At 38.1% G+C, this 20,682-nt stretch overlaps 1 protein-coding gene and 1 long non-coding RNA gene across 3 annotated transcripts; one reads left to right on the forward strand and one right to left on the reverse strand.

The window, feature by feature from the left end:
* Window positions 1–877: 877 nt before the first annotated feature.
* Window positions 878–17,427, reverse strand: LOC150054790 (uncharacterized). Of its 2 annotated transcripts, none has more exons than XR_016537586.1 (4): window positions 17,267–17,427; window positions 8,287–8,397; window positions 6,239–6,430; window positions 878–998 (listed from the first exon to the last, which is right to left on the reverse strand). It is a non-coding gene; the product is annotated as an uncharacterized LOC150054790 (long non-coding RNA). The 2 variants fall into 2 exon arrangements; XR_016537587.1 differs by lacking the exon at window positions 17,267–17,427 and adding an exon at window positions 9,257–9,333.
* Window positions 8,184–14,859, forward strand: Gpr65 (G protein-coupled receptor 65). Its single transcript, XM_090344667.1, has 2 exons — window positions 8,184–8,236; window positions 13,254–14,859. The coding sequence occupies exon 2, from the start codon at window positions 13,682–13,684 to the stop codon at window positions 14,690–14,692; it is 1,011 nt and encodes a 336-aa protein (XP_090200793.1). The 5' UTR covers window positions 8,184–8,236; window positions 13,254–13,681; the 3' UTR covers window positions 14,693–14,859.
* Window positions 17,428–20,682: the final 3,255 nt, after the last annotated feature.

Here is a 20,682-nt window from a genome sequence, read left to right on the forward strand (position 1 = left end):
TAGACTGTAATCAGTATGAGCATTAGTTTTGTGCTCTTTCATATTTCTCAAGTGCATTTTCTGTACGTGACGCATCTGAATTTGAATTAACAGTGTTTTGAATATCCAAAGATCACGTGATGTCAGGGACAGATGATAGAAGAATGACCACTATGTAGCTGTTGTTAGTTGTGGCTGTAGGACAGCATACCACAGACTGAATGGCATTTTTCACTGAACAGAATATCTGCAAGTTTGGTGTCTCCTGTGGATTATAGGTGGATTGTGACCTTTCCCCTGTGCAGATAACTGATGTCTCTTGGAATGTCCAAATTTCTTCTTTCTTAAGTTAATCTTAATTGGATCATGCATGACCCAGTAACATACATACATTGCAGAATGCCTAAATGGGGCTGAGTCTATTTTCTTAGCCATTTTCAAGAATACAATACAACATTAATAACCGTAGTCATGACTGAAGTCTCCCATGCAACAAATCATCTTAAGCTACCTTTGCCCCCAATGGATGATAACCACCATCTTAATTTCTACTTTTGGGTTCCACTCTTCTGGATCCTTATTATAATGATAACTGCAGCATTTGTCTTTCTGTGCCTTGTTTTTGTTTGCCTATGTTACGGCAGAGGGCCAAATTCCCTTCTTTCCTATGTGTGAATAGCACTTCATGGTATGCATACAATGTTCTATTTATCTGTTCATCCAGCGATAGACAATTAAATCAATTCAGTATACTAACAGCTCTTAATTGCTGCAATAAGTGTTACGGTACAAATATCATTAACAAACTGTGAGAAATAGCTTGGGATGTTGGGGTATGCATAAAAATAAAGGCACCAACTGGAAAGGAATTCAAGAAAGCAAGTTTATTTCTGCAGAAGGGTGCACCATCAACCACGCATCTGTCAAGCAAACACACAGAACAGGCAGGGTAGAGCCTTTTTAATCCCTAACCCGAAGACTGCCCCTCTGCTCTCATTGGCCAAGCTCAGGTTCACAATCTGCAAAAAAGGATGTGGTTTAAATTGTGCAATTAAAATTCTAGAAGTTTCTAACAGAATTTTTAAATTAGAGGGCTCCACAAAAGAAAGTATGTAACCAAAATTTAATTAAAAAAGGACCAAATTAGAGCCCTTCAGAAAAGCAGTTCTCTCAAGATTAACAGAAAGGAATCAAACTAGTTTGACAGAAAAGAGCTTTTTCTTAGGGAGATGATTCCATTGCATATGGACACATTACCAGTAGGAATATTGCTGCTGTATCATACAGTAGTTCTTTTGTTAGTTTGAGAATTCTTCAGTTTTTCATATGGTTGTATCTATTTATATCCTTCCTCTCTTTGGTAATAGCTATTCTAACAGATAAGAAATCATTTCTCAAAGATTGCAATTCTAATTTACATTTCCCTAGTGACCTGTGATGGTGATGTATATATATATGTATACATATATGTATATATGCATAAAAAGAGATATTAATCCCTTAGATATATGATTATTTTCTCATTCTATAAGTTATCTCTTTATTCTGTTGATAACTTCCTTGAATGAGCAGATGCTTTTTAGTTAAGTTGGATGTATTTGCTAGTTTCATTTCTCCTATCTGTGCTTTTAAAGTCATGCTCATAAACGTATCATCCATGCCATTGTCACCAATCTTTCCCTCCATGTTTCTTCCAGTAGTTATATGAGTTCAGGTATTTACTTTTACATGGTATAAAAAAAAGGTTTAAGCCAGGTATGATGGCTCATGCCTGTAATCCTAGCTACTCAGGAGGCTGAGATCTGAGAATCTCGGTTCAAAGCCAGCCCAGACACTAAAGAATGTGAGATTCTTATCTCCAATTAATCACTAAAAAAATAAAATAAAATAAAATAGCAAGTGGGGCTGTAGATAAAGAGCTCAAGGACAATGCCCAGGCCCAGGAGTAGGGCTGTAGCCTTGAGCTGAAGGGCTCAGGGACAGCACCTAGGCCAGAATTCAAGCCCCATGACCCACAAAAAAGAAAAGGGTTTATTTTTATTTTACTGCATGTAAATATCTGGTTTCTTAATTGAAGAGATTTATTTACCTTATTTATTGAAGAAATTGTTCTAATTGTATGCCCATGGTACTTTTGTCAAAAGCCTATTGATGGCAAATGCAGCAACTTATTTCCAGGCACCCCAGCTTGCTGTACTGGTTTCTATGAGTGTTTCTATGTTAGTTTCAAGGTGTTTTGATTATTATAAATTTGTGGTGTACTTTGAAGTAAGATAGTGTGATTCTTATGGTCTTGTTTTCTTTGCTCAAGATTGCTGTTGTTATTTAGAGTCTTTTGTAGTCCCATACATATTTTAGGATTTTTTTTTAATGTCTGAAAAAAACTATCAAAATTTTGATTGGTATGACATCTGTAGATAGTTTTGGGTGATTTGGACAGTGTCACAAAAATAGCATTTCAACCCATCAATAGGATATTTTTTCCAATTATTTGTGCCTTCAATAGTGTCATTAATGTTTCATCATTTTTCTAGGTTCAATTATTTATAATTTATCTGCTGCTATTGTAAATAGAAGCATTCACTATTGTCAGTACATAGATGCTTTATGGTGTTTTGTTGTTGTTGTTGTTGTTGTTAGTACATAGATGCTTTATGGTGTTTTGTTGTGGTTGTTGTTGTTGCTTTTATGTCCTACAACTATACTGAACGTATTTACTGGTTCTAACAGGTTTATGAAGAAATTTTTAGAATTTCGTATATGGATGACCATGTTATCTGCTAATGGGGATGATTTAACTCACCAGTTCCCATTGGATGACTTTTATGTGTTTTTCTCTTGCCTCATTGCTCTAGCCAGCACTGCACTAATACACTGAGTAGAACTAACCAAGAGTAATCATTTTTATTTTATTCCTGATTTTAAGGAGAAATTTTCAGATTCTTACCACTTACTATGGTGCAGTTGTAGGCTTATTATATGTGATCTTTAGTATATTGGAGAACATTCATTCTACACCTAATTTATTGAATGTTTTATCACAAAAGAATGTGAATCTATGAACGTTATCACATAAATTTCTACATCTCTTGGGGCAATAGAGTGTGGCAGATTATATTGATAGATTTCTGTCTACCAAATTGTATTTGTATTTTCAGAATAAATCTCACATGATCACAGTAAATGATTCTTTAAATTTGTTGCTGAATTTTATTTGCTATATTTTGTTAAGGATCTTTGCATCCATACTATCAAGGACATTGGCATGTATTTTTTTTAGTGCCCTTATCTGTCTTTAGTATAAAGGTAATGCTGGCTTGGCAAAATTATTTCAGAAGGATTGCCTGTTCTTCAATTTTGAGAAAAGTTTGAGAAGGATCAATATCATGTTTTTGACTACTTAGTAATATTCAACATGAAGCCACCAGATAGTAGGTTATAGATGGTGATGGTGTAGGCCAGGGGCCTTCTCTCCCATAGTTTAGCATGCCCAGCACAAGCAACACGGAGCCATTTGACTAGGGCAGTAAATAGCTAGTTCCCACCCCTCTACCTTGAAACAGCATTTCTCTAGGGGCAACTGACCAACCTTCAGGCCTGGGCAGCTGCAGATACTTTATCTATCATTTGGGCCGCAGCCATAAATGCTAATCTGCCATGAGAAAGCTCCTAGTTCTCACATCCACCCCAGAATCTCCATCTCCTGTCTACCACCTCTCTGCTCCCTAAACCCTACAGGTTACATAGGTCACCCCAGACAATAGCTGGTGCTTCTTCTCATGTGGGCCTGAGAAAAGGGGTCTGCTGGTCCCTTTCCCGGCAATACACTTCCTCCTGTGTTCCCTGTACCCTGATGTCTGCTTGGTTCTTGTCAAAGTCTGCATATTATCTAACATTTAGCACCCAATGTGGGGCTAGTGTCTTTTCCGGAATTTGCTCTTCCCTTTGGGGAATCTGAGTGGTCCCTGATCCCCCAAACTTCTGCCAGACGAGCAAAGGCTCTCAGGTGACTCCCTGCCCCCGAGCACCTATCCACATCCACTCTACCAGCCTCCATTCACAAAGGGTAAGTGGACTGTGAACCCCGTGGTGACGTTTTCCTTTTATTTCCACTCACAGCATTCACTTTCCTCTTTATAGAAAGCCCTGATGCCAGGCATCTGCTTGCCTTCATTGACCAAGGGCCCAAAGTCTGAGTCCAGCCCTGAGACTCCAAGCCTGAGAGGTCTGGAACACAAAGGGAAAGGTGAAGACCTCTACAACTGTGCTTTGTCATTCTCAAGGCCAAGTACATTCAGGGATGCCTGAACTACCTGACCTTAGTCTGTAGTTGCCATGGGAACCTCCTAGTCTAAAATCCCACCTGATTCACCATTTGGTGCATGCTAGCCAATATATGCTCTCTCCACCGAACTCTGGTTCTTAAGTGACACTGGCTTCATTTATCTGTGTAACCAAGCATGGCCTAGCTATGATCTAGGAAAACCCTCTAATGGCACCTTTTGATCCCATCATTCTCTGGGATTTACATATATTGAGAGCTTAAGATAGTGGGTCAAGGTACAGTGAAGCAAAAACTGCTCCGAGCAAACTCCTTCTGTTGACCTTTGTCTCTGGATCTGCCAGCCTGCTTATCTACAAGCTTGTAGATAAGCCAATACAGGGTAAAAGCAAGCTTAAGCCTAAACACAACAAGCCCCACTGAGCTCAGACATCTCCCAACACTTCTACCTTCCTTGATCTGGCACTTTCACTAACTTGTCACTGACAGTAGTTGGCTGGCTGACTTGCTGAGCCAGCTGCTCTCTTTTACCACTCTTACCTTTGTCCACCTTAAATCCTACAACAAACGAACGATCTTTGTGACTCAGATCTTAACCCAGTTCTTTCCTCTTTCTCAGTCTATCTAATTCTGGCTGTAAACATTCCACCCTGGGTCCATCACATCACTTAGGACTCAAGGAGTGTTGAGCTGACATCCCCCCAACCCTCTCATCCTCTTTTGTCTTCTGATGTAGGGCCTACCTAAACTGTTCCTTATCAATAGCTACCAGGGCTGTGTTCTGCACTGAAAATGTCATGAGGTACACTAAAGTTTTCCCTCACTTCTGTGTACCCACCATGGCCTGCCACTCTTCTGCATCTGCAAGATGCAGGCACAGAGAGACCTAATGAAGGTCCCTCACACATACCCCTGCCTTCAGCCTCCTAACGGAATGTGACCTTCAAGTGTGGAAGAAAGCCACTCGTCTCAGGTCACACAACTCATCTGAGGTATTTCTCACCCACCCTCACAACTCCAGCCTGCTGCAGTGCCGCCGCAACGAATGGGGATTCCTAAGTTAGGGGGTGAAGACTTGGAAAAGGAGACAAGAAAAAGATGGGGTCGGGAGGTCTACAGATCAAGTCAGCAGCCAAAGAAGGCTGTGAGCTTAAGACTGTAGCCCTGTTTATTTAAAGTTCCAATCTTAAATACTTTTCTTAAAACTAGGAAACTGCCAGGGGTTACATTGGTACAAAACAGCAATCAAGTCTCAGATAAGTTCAGAGACAAGTGATTGACATAGCCCAAAGTCATCATGATAACAGCTTCCTTGTTTACTCAGTTGTGCAGATCACTGACCCCACACTCGGCCCCCAACAAGGCAGGCCAAGGCTGTAGAACAGTCTTGTTTCAGGGTCTCTGGGGGGGACTCACCACATCTTAAGTGTTTGGTATTTTCTCTCTTACAACCCTGAGCCCAACCTCCACAAAGCAGGCAGATTTCTCTGGGCTCTTGGCACCGAGAATCTCAGTGTGATCATCCCCAGAGTATTACTTGTGCCACCCATTTTTCTGTTTCCAAACTGTCGCTTCCATCTTTTGCAACTTCAAATTCACATAATATTCTTTTCTTTTTTTCCTAACTTCTTACCAAGAATGTCTTCTCTTCATAAACCACAAAATGGTTAATTGAATGTTAGGGCTAGGGGGTCAAAGAAATCAGGCTGAGAAAATGTATTATTTTGAAATCTTACTATCATATTTAGATGCTGCTTTCATGAGTGATATTGCCCCAGACAGACAGAGGATGTGGCTTTACAAAGGACCCTTCAGCAGAACGGGTGCAGGCAGATCCACATTCTTTTCCTCTGTTCCTATATGCAGCCCAAGTTCCCTGTCAGTGGCCACAGTCTGATGTCCAGAAAACTAAATGGACAAGAATTCAGACTCCATAAAGCCAATGATCTGAACAGCTGAAAATGAGCATGGTTTTACCTTTCATTTGATCAGGCCTCAATGGTCTGAAATGTCCAACTAGTCATTAGTTTTGTGATTTAAAAAGAAGACACAGTACTACTACTTTTTTTTTTCTGGGCTACATAAGAAGCCAGTTTCAAGACAGCTGGTAAATTTCTTATGGTGTATAATTACCAAATTTTGGTAAGTAGGTTATTCACAATTTTTCTCCTGTTTAATAAGAGGAAATTAAAGTTTAGTTGTAGTTTTTGAAATCTTTACATCTTTTTGCTGAACAGCAAAATACATCCTATGAGTATAAAAATACTCTTTTCCTAAAAGCAGAAGTAGAATCTATTTAGCTAAAACAAGATGCTATGCAACCCATAAGTAGAAACCATAAGAAAGCGGATGTGAAAAATCAAGTAAAATTGAAAAGTTTGGATTGTAGTCATGAGTAAACTAAAATCATTATTTTCATGTTTGTAAATGTTTTGACATCTTGTTATTAAACTTCCATGTTGCATATTAAATTTTCATCATTTCAGTAACACCCTGTTTTGATTTTTATGTTACTATATACTTTGAAAACTTTACATTTTTGTTTTCTGCCATGACTAGCAGTTGAATCCAGGGCCTCCCACTCTTACCTGTCCTTTTTGCTCAAGAGTAACACTCTACCACTTGAACTACAAGAATGTTTCAGGCTTTTTGGTGGCTAATTGGAAATAATGTTCTCAACGACTTTCCTATGTAGGTTGGTTTTGAACTGCAGTCCTCAGATCTCAACCTCTTAAGTAGCTAAGATTACAAGTATGAGCCACCAGCACCTGGCTACTTTTGATTCTTCTCAAGGAAAACCGTATGATGAAAGTTTCAAAAATATTGATATTTTCGATACCCTGACTAATTTCAAGATGAAAAGATTTTGGTTACACCTCAAGATATTCTTTCTTATCCCTGGGTAAAACCAAACCTCATCAACTCTTTTTACAGACACACAGCCAATTAAATCTAAAATTATGCTTACAATTTCTAACCCAAGTCAATTCCATCCGTGTAATAGTCTCCCCTCATTTTAAATGAAAATTTGTGATGATACATTTGAAGAATAATGTCGACCTTTTTACATTTCAAAACTAGGAAGTTCTAGGAGCTCATTTCACTTCATATTAAACCCCTAGCAATAAATTTTAACTTGTCAAAGCATTGTACAATTTTTTAAATGACTATCTTATTCTAAGGTGATTTTTTTCAAGTTTCATACAAGTATTTGCCTAATTCAAGTATTGCAATGGGCTTTATGAAGAAATAAAAGAGAAAATGGTTCTCAGTTATTATATAACTGATCCCAATAGTCCCTCAAAAGGAAAAATCACAGAACTCCAAAGCTGGTCACCTTCATTTCCCCCACATTCCATTCCCACACTGCTATTAAATTACACAATACCCACTATAAATCACCCAACCCCCATTCTTCCTCTTCTGTCTTGTTCCCAGGAAGCTGATCTCCTTGACTTCATCTACAACATCCTGTCCCATCTCACATGTCCAAACAACTCATCTTACTTTACTTGTGCATTACATTTCTTAGAGTCCTTATCCATATCTCCATTGTATCCTGCTTATAATTGAATAGCCCTCCTTTACTGGATACGTTCCTCTTTGAGTAACAGCCAAGTCCTGTCCATTTCCCTGTACAATGTCCTAATAACATAATAGATAATGATAGAGTCTAGATTCTGTTAAGAAAAACATAATGTCTAATGTATTTGTAATAAAGATATACAGAGAAAACTGACTTACAAAAAGTTCTATGGTAAATGACAAGTTAAAAGGATTACAATAATTTAAGAAACTCCTTTTCCCTCAAACTTGGTCAATGTGAACCTTCTCATTAAGACACAGCTTCCTCATTGGTTTATGACGAAGTGTAAGTGCAATTTCCTGCCCCCTTCACAATGCTGGTTTCTTTCTTGATGCAAGCAGATTTATCAGGCTTCTCGGTCAGCAAAACCATCACTCCAAGAAACAGAGGTAAGTAGAAGATTTAGAAACATTTAATAAGGTTTGAAGTAGAGACCCACCTTTGACATGCTGGTGGGTGCTAACATAGCCATGTGGAAACTAGAATTGAAGAGAATGATCCTGGCATCTTCTCTGCTTTAGGCTGTGTAACTGCTGTTGAAATACAGCCCCTTATGAGAAAGAGAAAGAAATGAGGAAGACACATGGTTTCCTCCACTTTATCAGTGGTGGAAGGATGTCAAAATGTAAATTTAGAACGAGTTAGGTAAAACTAGGCATATACAAAAGGAGTATGCTTGGCCTCCAATCCTTTTCAGGAAATGGTACATTGGCAAGCTGTAGAGTTTAGGAAAAAACTCACCATCTCCTGGCTACAGAGCTCTCTAGCACTGTTTTGGTCTTCAGTACAATAATCTAAAAAAATACTTTTTATACCTATTAAGAAAGGTAAAACTAGGAAATGATGTTTCCAATATTAATAAGTACCAATTGTGATCATTAGTTTCTAAGTAACTATCACAGTGTCTGAAACAGCGAGGCTTGATAAGTAGCTAATGAAAGTACGCATTTTTCTTTTTTAGAACAGTATAGGAAGGCTGTTTCCTTTTGATGTGTCATTGGTGATTTGTATTCTTTTTTAGCATTGGCTAAGATTAGATATGCTTTAAGATACTATAGAATATCTTTTGGTGGGGGGGGCATTTGGTTAAAAAAATTACAAGAAATATACAAAGGATCCAAACTTCTCAGTACTGGTTCTAACATTAAGGGCATGTATCTTAAAATTCAGAGGAACAAGTAAAAACTTGTATTATACATGTTATCTTTCCAAATATTACTTTGGCTACTTTAATAAAAAAAATGTTAGAACCAGTTTCCATCGTAACATCTCACACCGATACTACCAGTTATAGAAATCATGCCAAGTGCTCTGGACAAACTGTCAAAGATAATCTTCAGGAAATGTAGCGGACAGCCAGAGAACAAAAAAGATCACTGAGGTCATCATTGACTCAACCGAACAGCTACCATATGATAAAAGTTTGCCGTGTGTTGGCTTCTTTGCTGCATGGATGGTCTCCTTTAACCTCCACGGCAACTCTGTGATGTGGGTGCTAACGTGTACGTGTAGAAACTGGAACTTAAGAGGAGAAACATACAGGATTACAGGCTCATAATCACAAACTTCTACTGACCCTGTGATGCAACAGAAAAGGGCTCAGTATCGGCTTCACCAAACCCGTCTGTGGTGGTTCTCAGCAAGGCTGGAGATAATCTCAGCAGCTAAAGAAATTCAAAATCCTTCCCCAAATCGTATTTCTCTCTTACTTTGCTAGAAATTTAAAAAAAAATCATTCCTACTATATAACACTGACTAAGGAAGAAGAGGCACCTGCTAGCTCGTTCTCTCAGGACATTGTCACTGTTCAGGTGTTTGTAGCCTTGTTGTTGATGTGATGTTGAGCATTTATAAGAGGAGTCCATCCACTCTTAGATTTTGCAATCATTTGTGCATCTCACAGTTTATCATAGTATTCTTTCCCTGTTCTGTTTCAGCCTTTAGAAAAGATGTTACTTTTCATTTATTATATAATTTTATTTTAAAAATTATCTTGAAGCACCTGTACAAAGGATTTCCTGAAGGGAAGGTGCCTAGAATTCCCTCCTTTATGCAATAAACTTTTTTATCTTTGGTAAATTTATCTATGTAATCATTAATTAAATAATTATTTAATGGTTAATTGATTTAAGTATGTAATGATTTAATAACTAAATGATTTCTTTATTTGAGTTTCTGAGTTGACTCTAATAGAGGAGTGAAGAGTGATGTTGTACTTTTTAGGAAGGCATATATGCTCCATCTGAATACAAAATATTTCTTTGCCAAGATGCTTTGCATCCCAACTATGCAACTTTTTTTTCATGCAACATTTTGAACTCCAATTTTTTGTACTTTATAGTTGTAATATTTATGCAGATGAATGCATATACCCTTTGTATACCCTTAGTCATCATATACAAATGGAGTATATTTTATCTGAACAGAAAATTGGGTAAATTTCAGCAAGCAGAGCATGCTCAGATTAGCTTTGTATGATTTTTATCACTGAGCTTTACATCTGTGAGCTTCTAACTAGGTCAGTGCATATGGCAATAATGCGTTCATTTACAATGATGTAGAGAGTTCACATATGTTCATATACCACAATTTACTTGTCTTTGCTACTGGTAAGGAGCATTAGAGATGGGGAATATGGCAAATAAAGCTACTGTGGACATTCTAATTCTGGAACATGTTGTTTCACAAGCATATGTAAATATTTTTAGAGAACATATCCCTAGAAGTAGAATTGTTAAACCACTGGTTATGCGTAACTGCAAATGTTTTTCCAATCAACAGTGTAGATGAATCCCAGTATTCTACATCCTCACTAACATATGGTATTTTCTGTCTTTCCTTCAATTGAGGACTTCTGGGGTATGTGATGGTATTTCATTGTGGTTGTGCATTTCCTTGATGACTAATGAAATTGAGTACATTCATTTCCCTGAAGTGGGCAGACCTAAGATAGGAACTGGCTAACTTTTCTCTAAACATCTGACTAATACCTGTGGAAATTTCTATGTTCTTTTCTTGCTTGCCTCTTCCTAGGAGACAGAAGATCCTGAATCCCAGTGTGTGTGTGTTTGATAGCAACCAACCCCTTCCTGCCTGTGTGGAGCCAAATGTGTGCCTCATTTCTGTGATCCAGAAGTTCTCTTTCCTCTAGACCAGCAAGTGCCTCCAGAGTGAGCACAGCTTTGCTGCTTATCTCCTTCATCTCCCACTTCCTCTCCCATCACACTTCCTTTCTAGACAGTGGTGTTTCACTTTATATGATAGACTTATATCTTATTCCTCTCTCTAGGTACAATAAAATTAGAGGGTCTAGAGACCTTCTAGTTCTCTATTCTGTTTTAAGAGTGAGATAGATTCCAGAGGTACCTTCGTTGACCAGCAGAATCCTCATGTTCTATGCAGGCAGGTCCTTTGTGCTTGGGATTCATCAGAATTTAAAGGGAGCAGCTTGATGCCCTGCATCATGCCCCCACCAATTTTTTCTTGAAGATCCCTGTCTGATAATGAATAGACCCCATTCCCATTCTTCTCTGGGATAGAAAAATGGATTCCTTATTTCTCTGTGAATCTATGACATCATAGCTTTACAAAGGAATGAAACTCAGAAGCAACTACATTGGATGGCACGCATGTGTGTGCAAAAGTATTAACTGGAATAAGGTGGAGTCGAGGGAGATCTCAAATAGTTAATTCCTTAGGAAACCAAAAATCAAAGTTCAGCAAGATAAGTACCTGGAAGCAGACATGCCATTGGCTCACATCTCTACCTCTACCTACTCAGGAGGCTGAGATCAAAGCCAGCCCAAGCACTGAATACCAAGAGACTCTTATCCCCAATTAATCACTAAAAAAAATAGGAAGTGAAGCTGTTGCCCAAGGGGTAGGGCAGGAGCCTTGAGATAAAGAGCTCAAGAACAGTGCCTAAGCTCAAATTTCAAGCCCCATGACCCACAAAAAAAAAAAAAAAAGAAAAGAAAAAAAGAGAAGGGCTTAATTTTATTTTTTTGCATGTAAATATCTGGTTTCTTAATATTATTGACTAAAGAGATTATCCTTCTCATTGTACTTCCCATGGTACTTTTGTCAAAAGCCAATTGATGGCAAATGTAGCAACTTATTTCCAGGCACTCCAGTCTGCTATACTTGTTTCTCTGAATGTTTCTATGTTAGTTTCAAGTTGTCTTGATTATTAAAAATCTGTGGAATATTTTGAAGTAAGATAGTATGATTCTTCTGGTCTTGTTTTCTTTGCTTAAGATTGCTATTGTTATCTATTGTTATTTAGCATACTTTGTGGTCCCATAATATTTTAGGAATTTTTAAAAATGTCTGTCTTATAAAAGTGTAATAAAGTCAGGGCAGGAGCATGACCTAGTGGTACAGTGCTTGCCTAACATGCATAAAGTCCTGGGTTCAATTCCTTGGTACCACATACATGACAAAAGCCAGAAGTGGTGCTGTGGCTCAAGTGGTAGAGCTCTAGCCTTGAGAAAATCCAAGGACAGTGCTCAGGCCCTGAGCTCAAGCCCAGGACTGGCAACAAAAAAAAAGTGGTAGTGCTCTAGCCTTGAGAAAGCTCTAGGACAGTGACCAGACTCTGCTCAAGCCCCAGGATTGATATAAAAAGAAAAGAAAAAAAAAAAAAAAGGAGGGGACGGGAGTTTGGCCTAGTGGTTAAAGTGCTTGCCTAGCATGCATGAAGACCCAGGTTTGATTCCTCGGTACCACACATACATAGAAAAAAGCCGGAAGTGGTGCTGAGGCTCAAGTGGTAGAGCTCTAGCCTTGAGAAAGTCCAAGGACAGTGCTCAGGCCCTGAGCTCAAGCCCAGGATTGGCAAAAAAAAAAAAAAAAAAAAAAAAGGGTAGTAAAGTGAGCCCACACAAAAGCCAAAGGGGGGGGGGGGAAACAGACTAGGTAGCATTGTCTAATAATGTGTTAAGTCTCAACAAGATGATGCATTATAAAATTCAATGGAATTATTTTATGCGAATATTTCCTTGGCTATCAAGGTAATTTTGAGAGTGACTTAAATTGTATATGACATTTAAATTTTGAGGTTGTATAATCATGCTCTTTTTTCTATCCATATCACAGCAAAACAAAACACTTCATTAGAAATTATTGAATTTTCTACTTTTAGCTTCTAGACTGGCTTCAATGAGAAATGTCCTCTCAAATCCAACATCCACAGGGAATTTTTTATCTGAATTAGGTGAAATGCCTCACCTTGATTCTTATTTATGGAAGCCAAGTAAATAATTTTCTCCACTTTACATACCATTATTGTAACCTAAAAAGTTTTTCAACATATGGAATAAATAAAAGATATTCCAAAATCATGATTGTTACGGGGTTCTGTGTCTGGAAAACATCTAACCTATTCTAGCTCATCTCTCATTACAGAAACAAAGACTGAAAATAAAGCCTTACATATTCATACTTGCACGAATTTCCCAATCTCCTGTGGGACTGAAGAAAAAAATTGGCCAGATTCTCTATGGAATCTAAAGGGTCCCCCGAATTGATTCTGGTGGGTTGTCAACATTCAGTGACAATGTGCACATAGAAATTCTGCTCGTTAAGTTCAGCTGGTCATTTTTGCTAACTGCCAGGAGCCTGGATTGCCACATCCACAGACTGATTTGGTGAAAACTTTCCTTTGCTCACCCTTTAAAAGAACTGATGAACATTAGAAACCAAAGGAAAACCGAAGAAAACAAAAAGAGAAAGAAATATCAGTAAGACCAAGGCAAATGAACAACTAGGAGGCAAACCCTGCTTTCCTGGGTACCTCCTGAGGACTGATGTAAATTACCACCATCAAAGAAGCCATGAACAGCACGTGTGTTGAAGAACAACATGAACTCGATCACTACTTGTTCCCAATTGTTTACACATTTGTGATTATAGTGGGCATTCCAGCCAATATTGGGTCCCTCTGTGTGTCTTTCCTGCAGGCAAAGAAGGAAAATGAACTCGGAATTTACCTCTTCAGTTTATCACTGTCAGATTTGCTCTATGCATTAACTCTGCCTCTATGGATTGATTATACTTGGAATAAAGACAACTGGTCTTTTTCCCCTTCCCTGTGCAAAGGCAGTGCCTTTCTCATGTACTTGAACTTCTACAGCAGCACAGCTTTCCTCACCTGCATCGCCATCGATCGCTACTTAGCAGTCGTCTACCCTCTGAAGTTTACTTTTCTACGTACAAGAAGATTTGCCTTCATGGCCAGCCTGTCTGTCTGGATATTAGAGTCCATCTTTAATGCAGTCATTTTGTGGAAAGATGAGACAACTGTTGAATATTGTGATACCAAGAAGTCTAACTTCACCTTATGTTATGACAAATACCCACTGGAGAAATGGCAAATCAACCTCAACCTGTTCAGGACATGCACAGGGTATGTAATACCTCTGGCTACCATCATGGTTTGCAACCAGAAAGTCTATCAAGCTGTGCGGCACAACCAAGCCACAGAGAACAGGGAAAAAGTAAGAATCATAAAACTGCTCATTAGCATCACACTGACTTTTGTGCTGTGCTTTACTCCCTTTCACGTGATGGTGCTGATTCGCTGCATTTTGGAGCGGGATGTGAATTTTGATGACCACAAGTCTGGAAAGCAGACCTTCACCATGTACAGAATCACTGTAGCATTAACTAGTTTAAACTGTGTTGCTGATCCAGTCCTGTACTGTTTTGTCACAGAAACAGGAAGATCAGACATGTGGAATCTATTAAAATCCTGTGTTTGTAGACATAGGAGATTACAAAGACAAAGGAAACACATGCTTTCTACATCTACAAGAGATACCATGGAATTAGAGGTAATAGAATAGAATAAAGGACTTTTGGGGGGATGGGGAGGACACAGTTTAAGGTGCATGGTGTGATGTAATCAAAATCCCATTTTGAAAAGGATTAGGTGTTCTGAGTCAATGTTTCAATGTTGTTCAATAGAAATATTTGTAAAGTATATCATACAATTACATCCTTCACTTATTAAATGAGGTATATTAAGCAAAATTTAATATTTTCTGAGTGACTTTGAATCATTGCAATTAATATTATTCATCACTGAGTCTGTGGTATAATTCTTCAGGAGCTAGTAAGTTGTATAGGACTGTTCACTTTTAAATAAGTAGCATCTCTGGTTTTATGATGTCTCTTGCTTTCTATTTATTTTTAGCTTTTGTATTTCAGGTTGTCACCTATCATTTCTGCTGCTGATATGTATGTGTCCAGAAACCTCAGTTAGTAAATACTGCTTCTCAGATTGCCATTCACTAATATTTATTGAACCTACTCCATATACAAAGGGTTGTATTAACAACAGGATTTACAAAGGACATTGTCTCTTTGTGAAGTTTCCATTCACTCAGAACCTTTGCCACCAGGCTTGGGCGAGTTCTGTATAAAATGAAGAAGTGAATAGGCTCTGATCTGTGTTTAGTTTTTAAATTTATACTTTACTATATGAAAGCTGAAGTGATCAGGAACTTGTGTCCTGACTTTAATCATAGCAAAATTTATATTCAGAAGTTTCATTTTGAACTTAAAGAAGTTAGCAAGTATGAGTATACTATATTCTTTTGTTTCTTCATTGTGGAAATTGTCCTGCCTCATTTTAAATAGGAACTAGATAAACAAACATTTTTCTTAAGATTTTTATCCTAGTCTTTCCTCCTTTTCCTTCCTTCTCACCTCTTTCTTATCCTTTAATTCCTCCAAAAATGATCAGATAACAAATATCTTGATACTGATTATTGTGCTCCCATTAGCAAAGGGAACTCCGATGGAAAGAAATTCTAATATCCTTTCAATGGTGAAATATCAGTTTGTGAATAAATGATAGTAATTTTCCACATAATTCTTCTAGGACAATATGTGTATACAATAAATAGCCACCTTGCTTTCGTGTATTCTTTACTCTTCACATGCTTTTGTTCATGATGTCTTCAGAAAATTAATATGTTGTCTATATGAGACATACCCACATAACACTTAAGTCACAGAGATAATGTACAAATGCAGGGTAATTAAAATAGTCTGCATTATATGGTTAATTACTGATAAATTATTAGCAGCATGTAAGTTGAATATGCTTAAAGGTAAAAGATCTAGAAACAACCGGGCCTATAAATGGAAAGTCAGATTAGGAGTGTAGCCCAGAATGCACCACTGGTGGAAAGAGAACATAGATCTCGAGCCCAACAATCCTGAATTCCCTCCAGAAATGGCTTTTCCCTTGTGTGAGTTGCTCAGTATAATGACTGGATTTGTCAGGGAGTTATTTCTTTCCCCAATGCCTCTGGAAACACAATTAGTAATATAGATAATAGTAAGCTGATCTATTACAAAGATTCATGTATTCTGATTGGCTGTGAAAAGAGACATGGCCAGTACAAATCTGTGCCACGTTAACATCCATATTCTCATCAGTGACAGTAGCAAGAAGTTGCTTTAGGATGTTGTGGGAGTCGTGTCCAATTCAGTCCATCACCAAAACCTTCTAGTAGCCTGTCTTTTCTCTCAGAGCAGAGTCAGTCGTGGGAAGATCTAATATGACAGGATATCCATAGGGTTCAGGACAGAACACCATTTACATGGTCTAAATTGACTAACATTGAGCAACTGACTCGCATTCAGAAATCTCTTTTGAGATTCTTCATTAAAATGTCCTTTCATGAAGGAGGAAGGATCAATGGAGAGAGGAATGGTGAGTAACCACAGTCAAAGTACTTAATATACATCAAGCTAATGGAGCCAGGTAGTTTGAGGAAATGGCTGGGGCTGGAATAAATGAGGGGGTGGGTAGAAGGGCAACACTGATCAAGAGATATACACACAATTTATGGGTTGAAATGAAGTCCTTTTGGACACAAACTAAGAGGTATTAAAATACATTTAAATTAATAAATAAACCCCAGTTACAACCAGCATACACTGGGGTGACAAATGAAAAGCTGTCCGTGCAGTATCATCTCCTAGTCATTTAATAACACCATGGAGAAAGGCGTACATTTAATGGACAAGCATGATTAAACCCAAAGTATCTCCTTCACCTTTGCTTTTATAGTACTAGATTGTTCTGTGGCTACTTTAAGGGAACAGATCCAAAAGGCCCATCCTGAGAGATAGATAACAAGATACTAGGAAGTAGTAAGAAGCTTCAGTAACAAATCCAGGATACCAGAAAGCAGTAAAACATACACTGACACTCATTCCCGTCTTTTGACAGGATTGCTGCAGGTCAGCCATACTCAGCGAAAGCCATCCCATAACCAGCAGTTTCTCATTCTCCATGCATTATCTAGAGTTTTCACAGAGCCCTACTTCCCAAAAATAAATAAGTAAATAAATAGAGTCCCTCCACCACCAAAATGAAGCTATTTCTGGGAGGGAAAACTCACCTTCTAGCTATAATATCTGGGATCTTGGTGTGGGAAGACCTAAATCAGAGCACCAGACTCTTCACTTTAGGAGCTGTTTGAAATGTTTTCATGATTTTTCTCAAGGCTCCATTTCTGTAAGCTGAAGGATGCCTTCCTTTATAACCAGTAAATGTGGAAATGCTTAGTACCTATGATGAGCTGTCTCAGTATTATTCATCAGCTTTGCAGACAGCTTCCCGAGACACAGGACCTACAAGGGAAGCTGACCCAGGACACTATTTAGAGTGACTCAAAACAGTTAACCTAGAAGGTTAACTACATCCATTAAAGTTACTCAAGGACTTCCATGGTTGTGGTGTTGTGGATCATTTTCAGTAGTACCGGCTCCAAGAGGCAGTTAAAATTCTGAGGAGACACACTACAAACTCCAACACAAGGATAAACTGCCATTTATGAAATGATTTGTATTAAAAAATATATTGGCTTTCAATTTTGTTATTCAGAATTTAACAAATTATAATTGTACAGACAAGCCAGGAAGACATTAAATACAGATTTTTAAAACTCTAATTGTCTTGCCTTGTCTGGGAAATGTTTATGGATATAAGGAAATTTATAAGACTTTTTTTTTGCCAGTCCTGGGCTTGAGCTCAGGGCCTGAGCACTGTCCTTGGACTTTCTCAAGGCTAGAGCTCTACTATTTGAGCCTTAGCCCCACTTCTGGCTTTTTTTCTACATATGCGGTACCGAGGAATTGAACCCGAGCTTCCGTGCATGCTAGGCAAGCAGTCTACCACTAGACCAAAATCAGGGCCCAAGACATTTTTTTCATGTATTTTTTATTGTAATTAATAGAACAGTTACATTATAGTCACCAGATAGAAGGTGCATTACTTCACAAACACTGATACCCTTTCTCATGTCTTGGTCCCCATTTCCCTCCCCCCACCCACACCCTTCATCTTGTTTTCCCCCTTCCCTATCCTACTTCAAATAACCAAATAGGCATATATATATATATATATATATATAATATATCAGATAACAAGGTAAAATACTGTAACAATATGAGATAACCAAGGGACAGCAAAAGACATGAGAGATAATATAGTACATTAAGGACAATAATCACTCATTATATGGCTTTTGTTTCTATATCCTAGAGGTCCTTTCATTTAGCGTCATACTATATGGCTTTATGTATCCAGATTATGCTCTATTGTAAATCTCTGCTAGGAGATCCTAAGGTTTCTACTGATTATGACAAATGAGGGAAACCATTGAGCCTATCTTCCTTTGAGTCTGCCTTACTTAATATGATTTTTACAAATGGGTCAATGTCATTCTTTCTGACAGCAGCATAGAATTCCATTGTGTATAAATACCACATCTTGTTGATCCACTCATCAACTGAGGGGCATCTGGGTTGGTTCCATATCTTTGCTATGGTAAATAGTGCTGCAATGAACATCGTTGTGCTAGTGGATTTGATATGTCCTTGTTTCTGGACGAGTGGATAAATGCCAGGTAGTGGAATTGCTGGGTCATAGGGGAGTTCTATGTTTAGTCTTTTGAGGAACTGCCATACTGCTTTCCATAGTGGTGGAAGGAGTTTGCACTCCCACCAGCAGTGCAGTAGTGATCCCTCCTGGCCACATTCCCTCCAGCATCTGTTGTTATTAGATTTCTTGATTATGGCCTTTCTAACTGGTGTTGTTTTGATTTGCACTTACAAGATATTTTTTTAAAAAAAAACAACTTTTCTGTCTAAATCAGATAATATTTTCTCTGGGATGATCTGAAGCCAATCTATTTATCCAAACTTGATTTATTCCTTTTATTTTCTTTTACAAGTTAACTGATGCTTTCCTCCATACATTATCTATTCTGTAAAGTAATGATCAGATAAATAATTACTTACCATTTATTTGCCTGTGTTGACTTTGTTAACTTGATTCACTTATTTTTAGTGTAGTGGATTTGATTTTAAAATAGTGACTGATAAAGAGCACATAGCCATTTATTTTTATAACACTTTTATCTTCTTTCTACCTAGTAACTACGGTCAGGTCACAATTCTGCTATCCATGCATGGGGTCCTCTTCTTTTCTGGTGAAACCCATCCACCAGTTGCTATGGCAACATAACTGCTACTGTAATATCCTGACCCAAGCAGGCTTTTGTGATAATAGACTTCTTTGTCTATCTGGTGCCCAAGATAGGAGAAGATTATCTCAAATGGAAACAAACAAACACAACACACATTCATAATTTGCCTCCTCTCACATGAAAAAAAATGCCTTTAAATTTCTGTGTCCTTATAGCACATGCCTGGAATGTTTTGTAAGGTATCTCTCAACAATTATTAAGTAGCACAGAGATTACGTTCTTGGTATTTGAAATATGCACCATCTTGTTTTATTTATTGTTGTCTTTTTTCTTATGTATATATGAAAACAGCAGCTTTGGAAGAGTTTTTTTCCAATATTGGTCTTTGAACTCAGGGCTTTGAGCTTTCTAACAAGTGCCACTATTTGAGGCACATGCTGAGCCATTTTCATTTTAGTTCTTCAGGCAGGGTCTTCTGGGTTTTGCCTCTGCTGGCCTCAGACCAAGATATTCTTATCTATGTCTCCTGCATACTTATAACTATAGACAAGTGCCCCCGTGTGTGGCTTATTGGTGACGACAAAGGCTTAGATTTAGGCTAGGTTGGCCTAAATTGGCATGCTTCCTGATCTCCAACTTCTAGTAGCTCAGATTACAGATGCTCACAACCATTTCCGTCCCTGAGTGGAGGATGTTTATAAGATTCTTTTCCTGTCTCTCCTTCCTTCTGTGTCTCTGAAAGTGGCTGCTCGAGGAGTTGTGGTAAGAAGATTCCTATCTACTTTTTATCATTAATGTGTTAGTCTGGGAAAATTATTTCTGATGGAGATGTTTGTTTACATTTACTAGAAGATACTTGGGTGGTAGGGGGAGACTAATAAACACTTAATTATAAGAAAGCAAAAGCATTGTCCAAACACTTTTCATCCACATTTTAAGTGCCTTATTCAATTCAAGTAGAGAAGATACTTGAGCACAATTGGCTCTTACCTTCCAGCATTTCAAACAGCTTAATGATGGAGCACATTGACATTAGATATATGTTCTCAGTTACTTGAGCTGAGTGAACCTGGCTTGAAGAAATAATCTATCAAAGAAAAAGTAGGTCAAAATTGGGGTAAAGAAATAATGTGGGATGAAGGTTTTCTTTTACTCCTCCAGAGATCCCGCTCTTGCTAGGTAACATATTGCTGATCAGGAAAAATAGATACACTACTAATGATATGCCATGTCCTGAATGCAGCCACTAGAGGGCAATCACATCCTATCATAGAACCTTGTAGTTTGCAACTCACCACCTCTCAGAAGAGCCAAGAGTGGTTGCT

This window comes from Megascapheus bottae, chromosome 14 (genome assembly GCF_031878675.1).
Source record: "Megascapheus bottae isolate mThoBot1 chromosome 14, mThoBot2.hap1, whole genome shotgun sequence".
Classification (NCBI taxonomy): domain Eukaryota; kingdom Metazoa; phylum Chordata; class Mammalia; order Rodentia; family Geomyidae; genus Megascapheus; species Megascapheus bottae.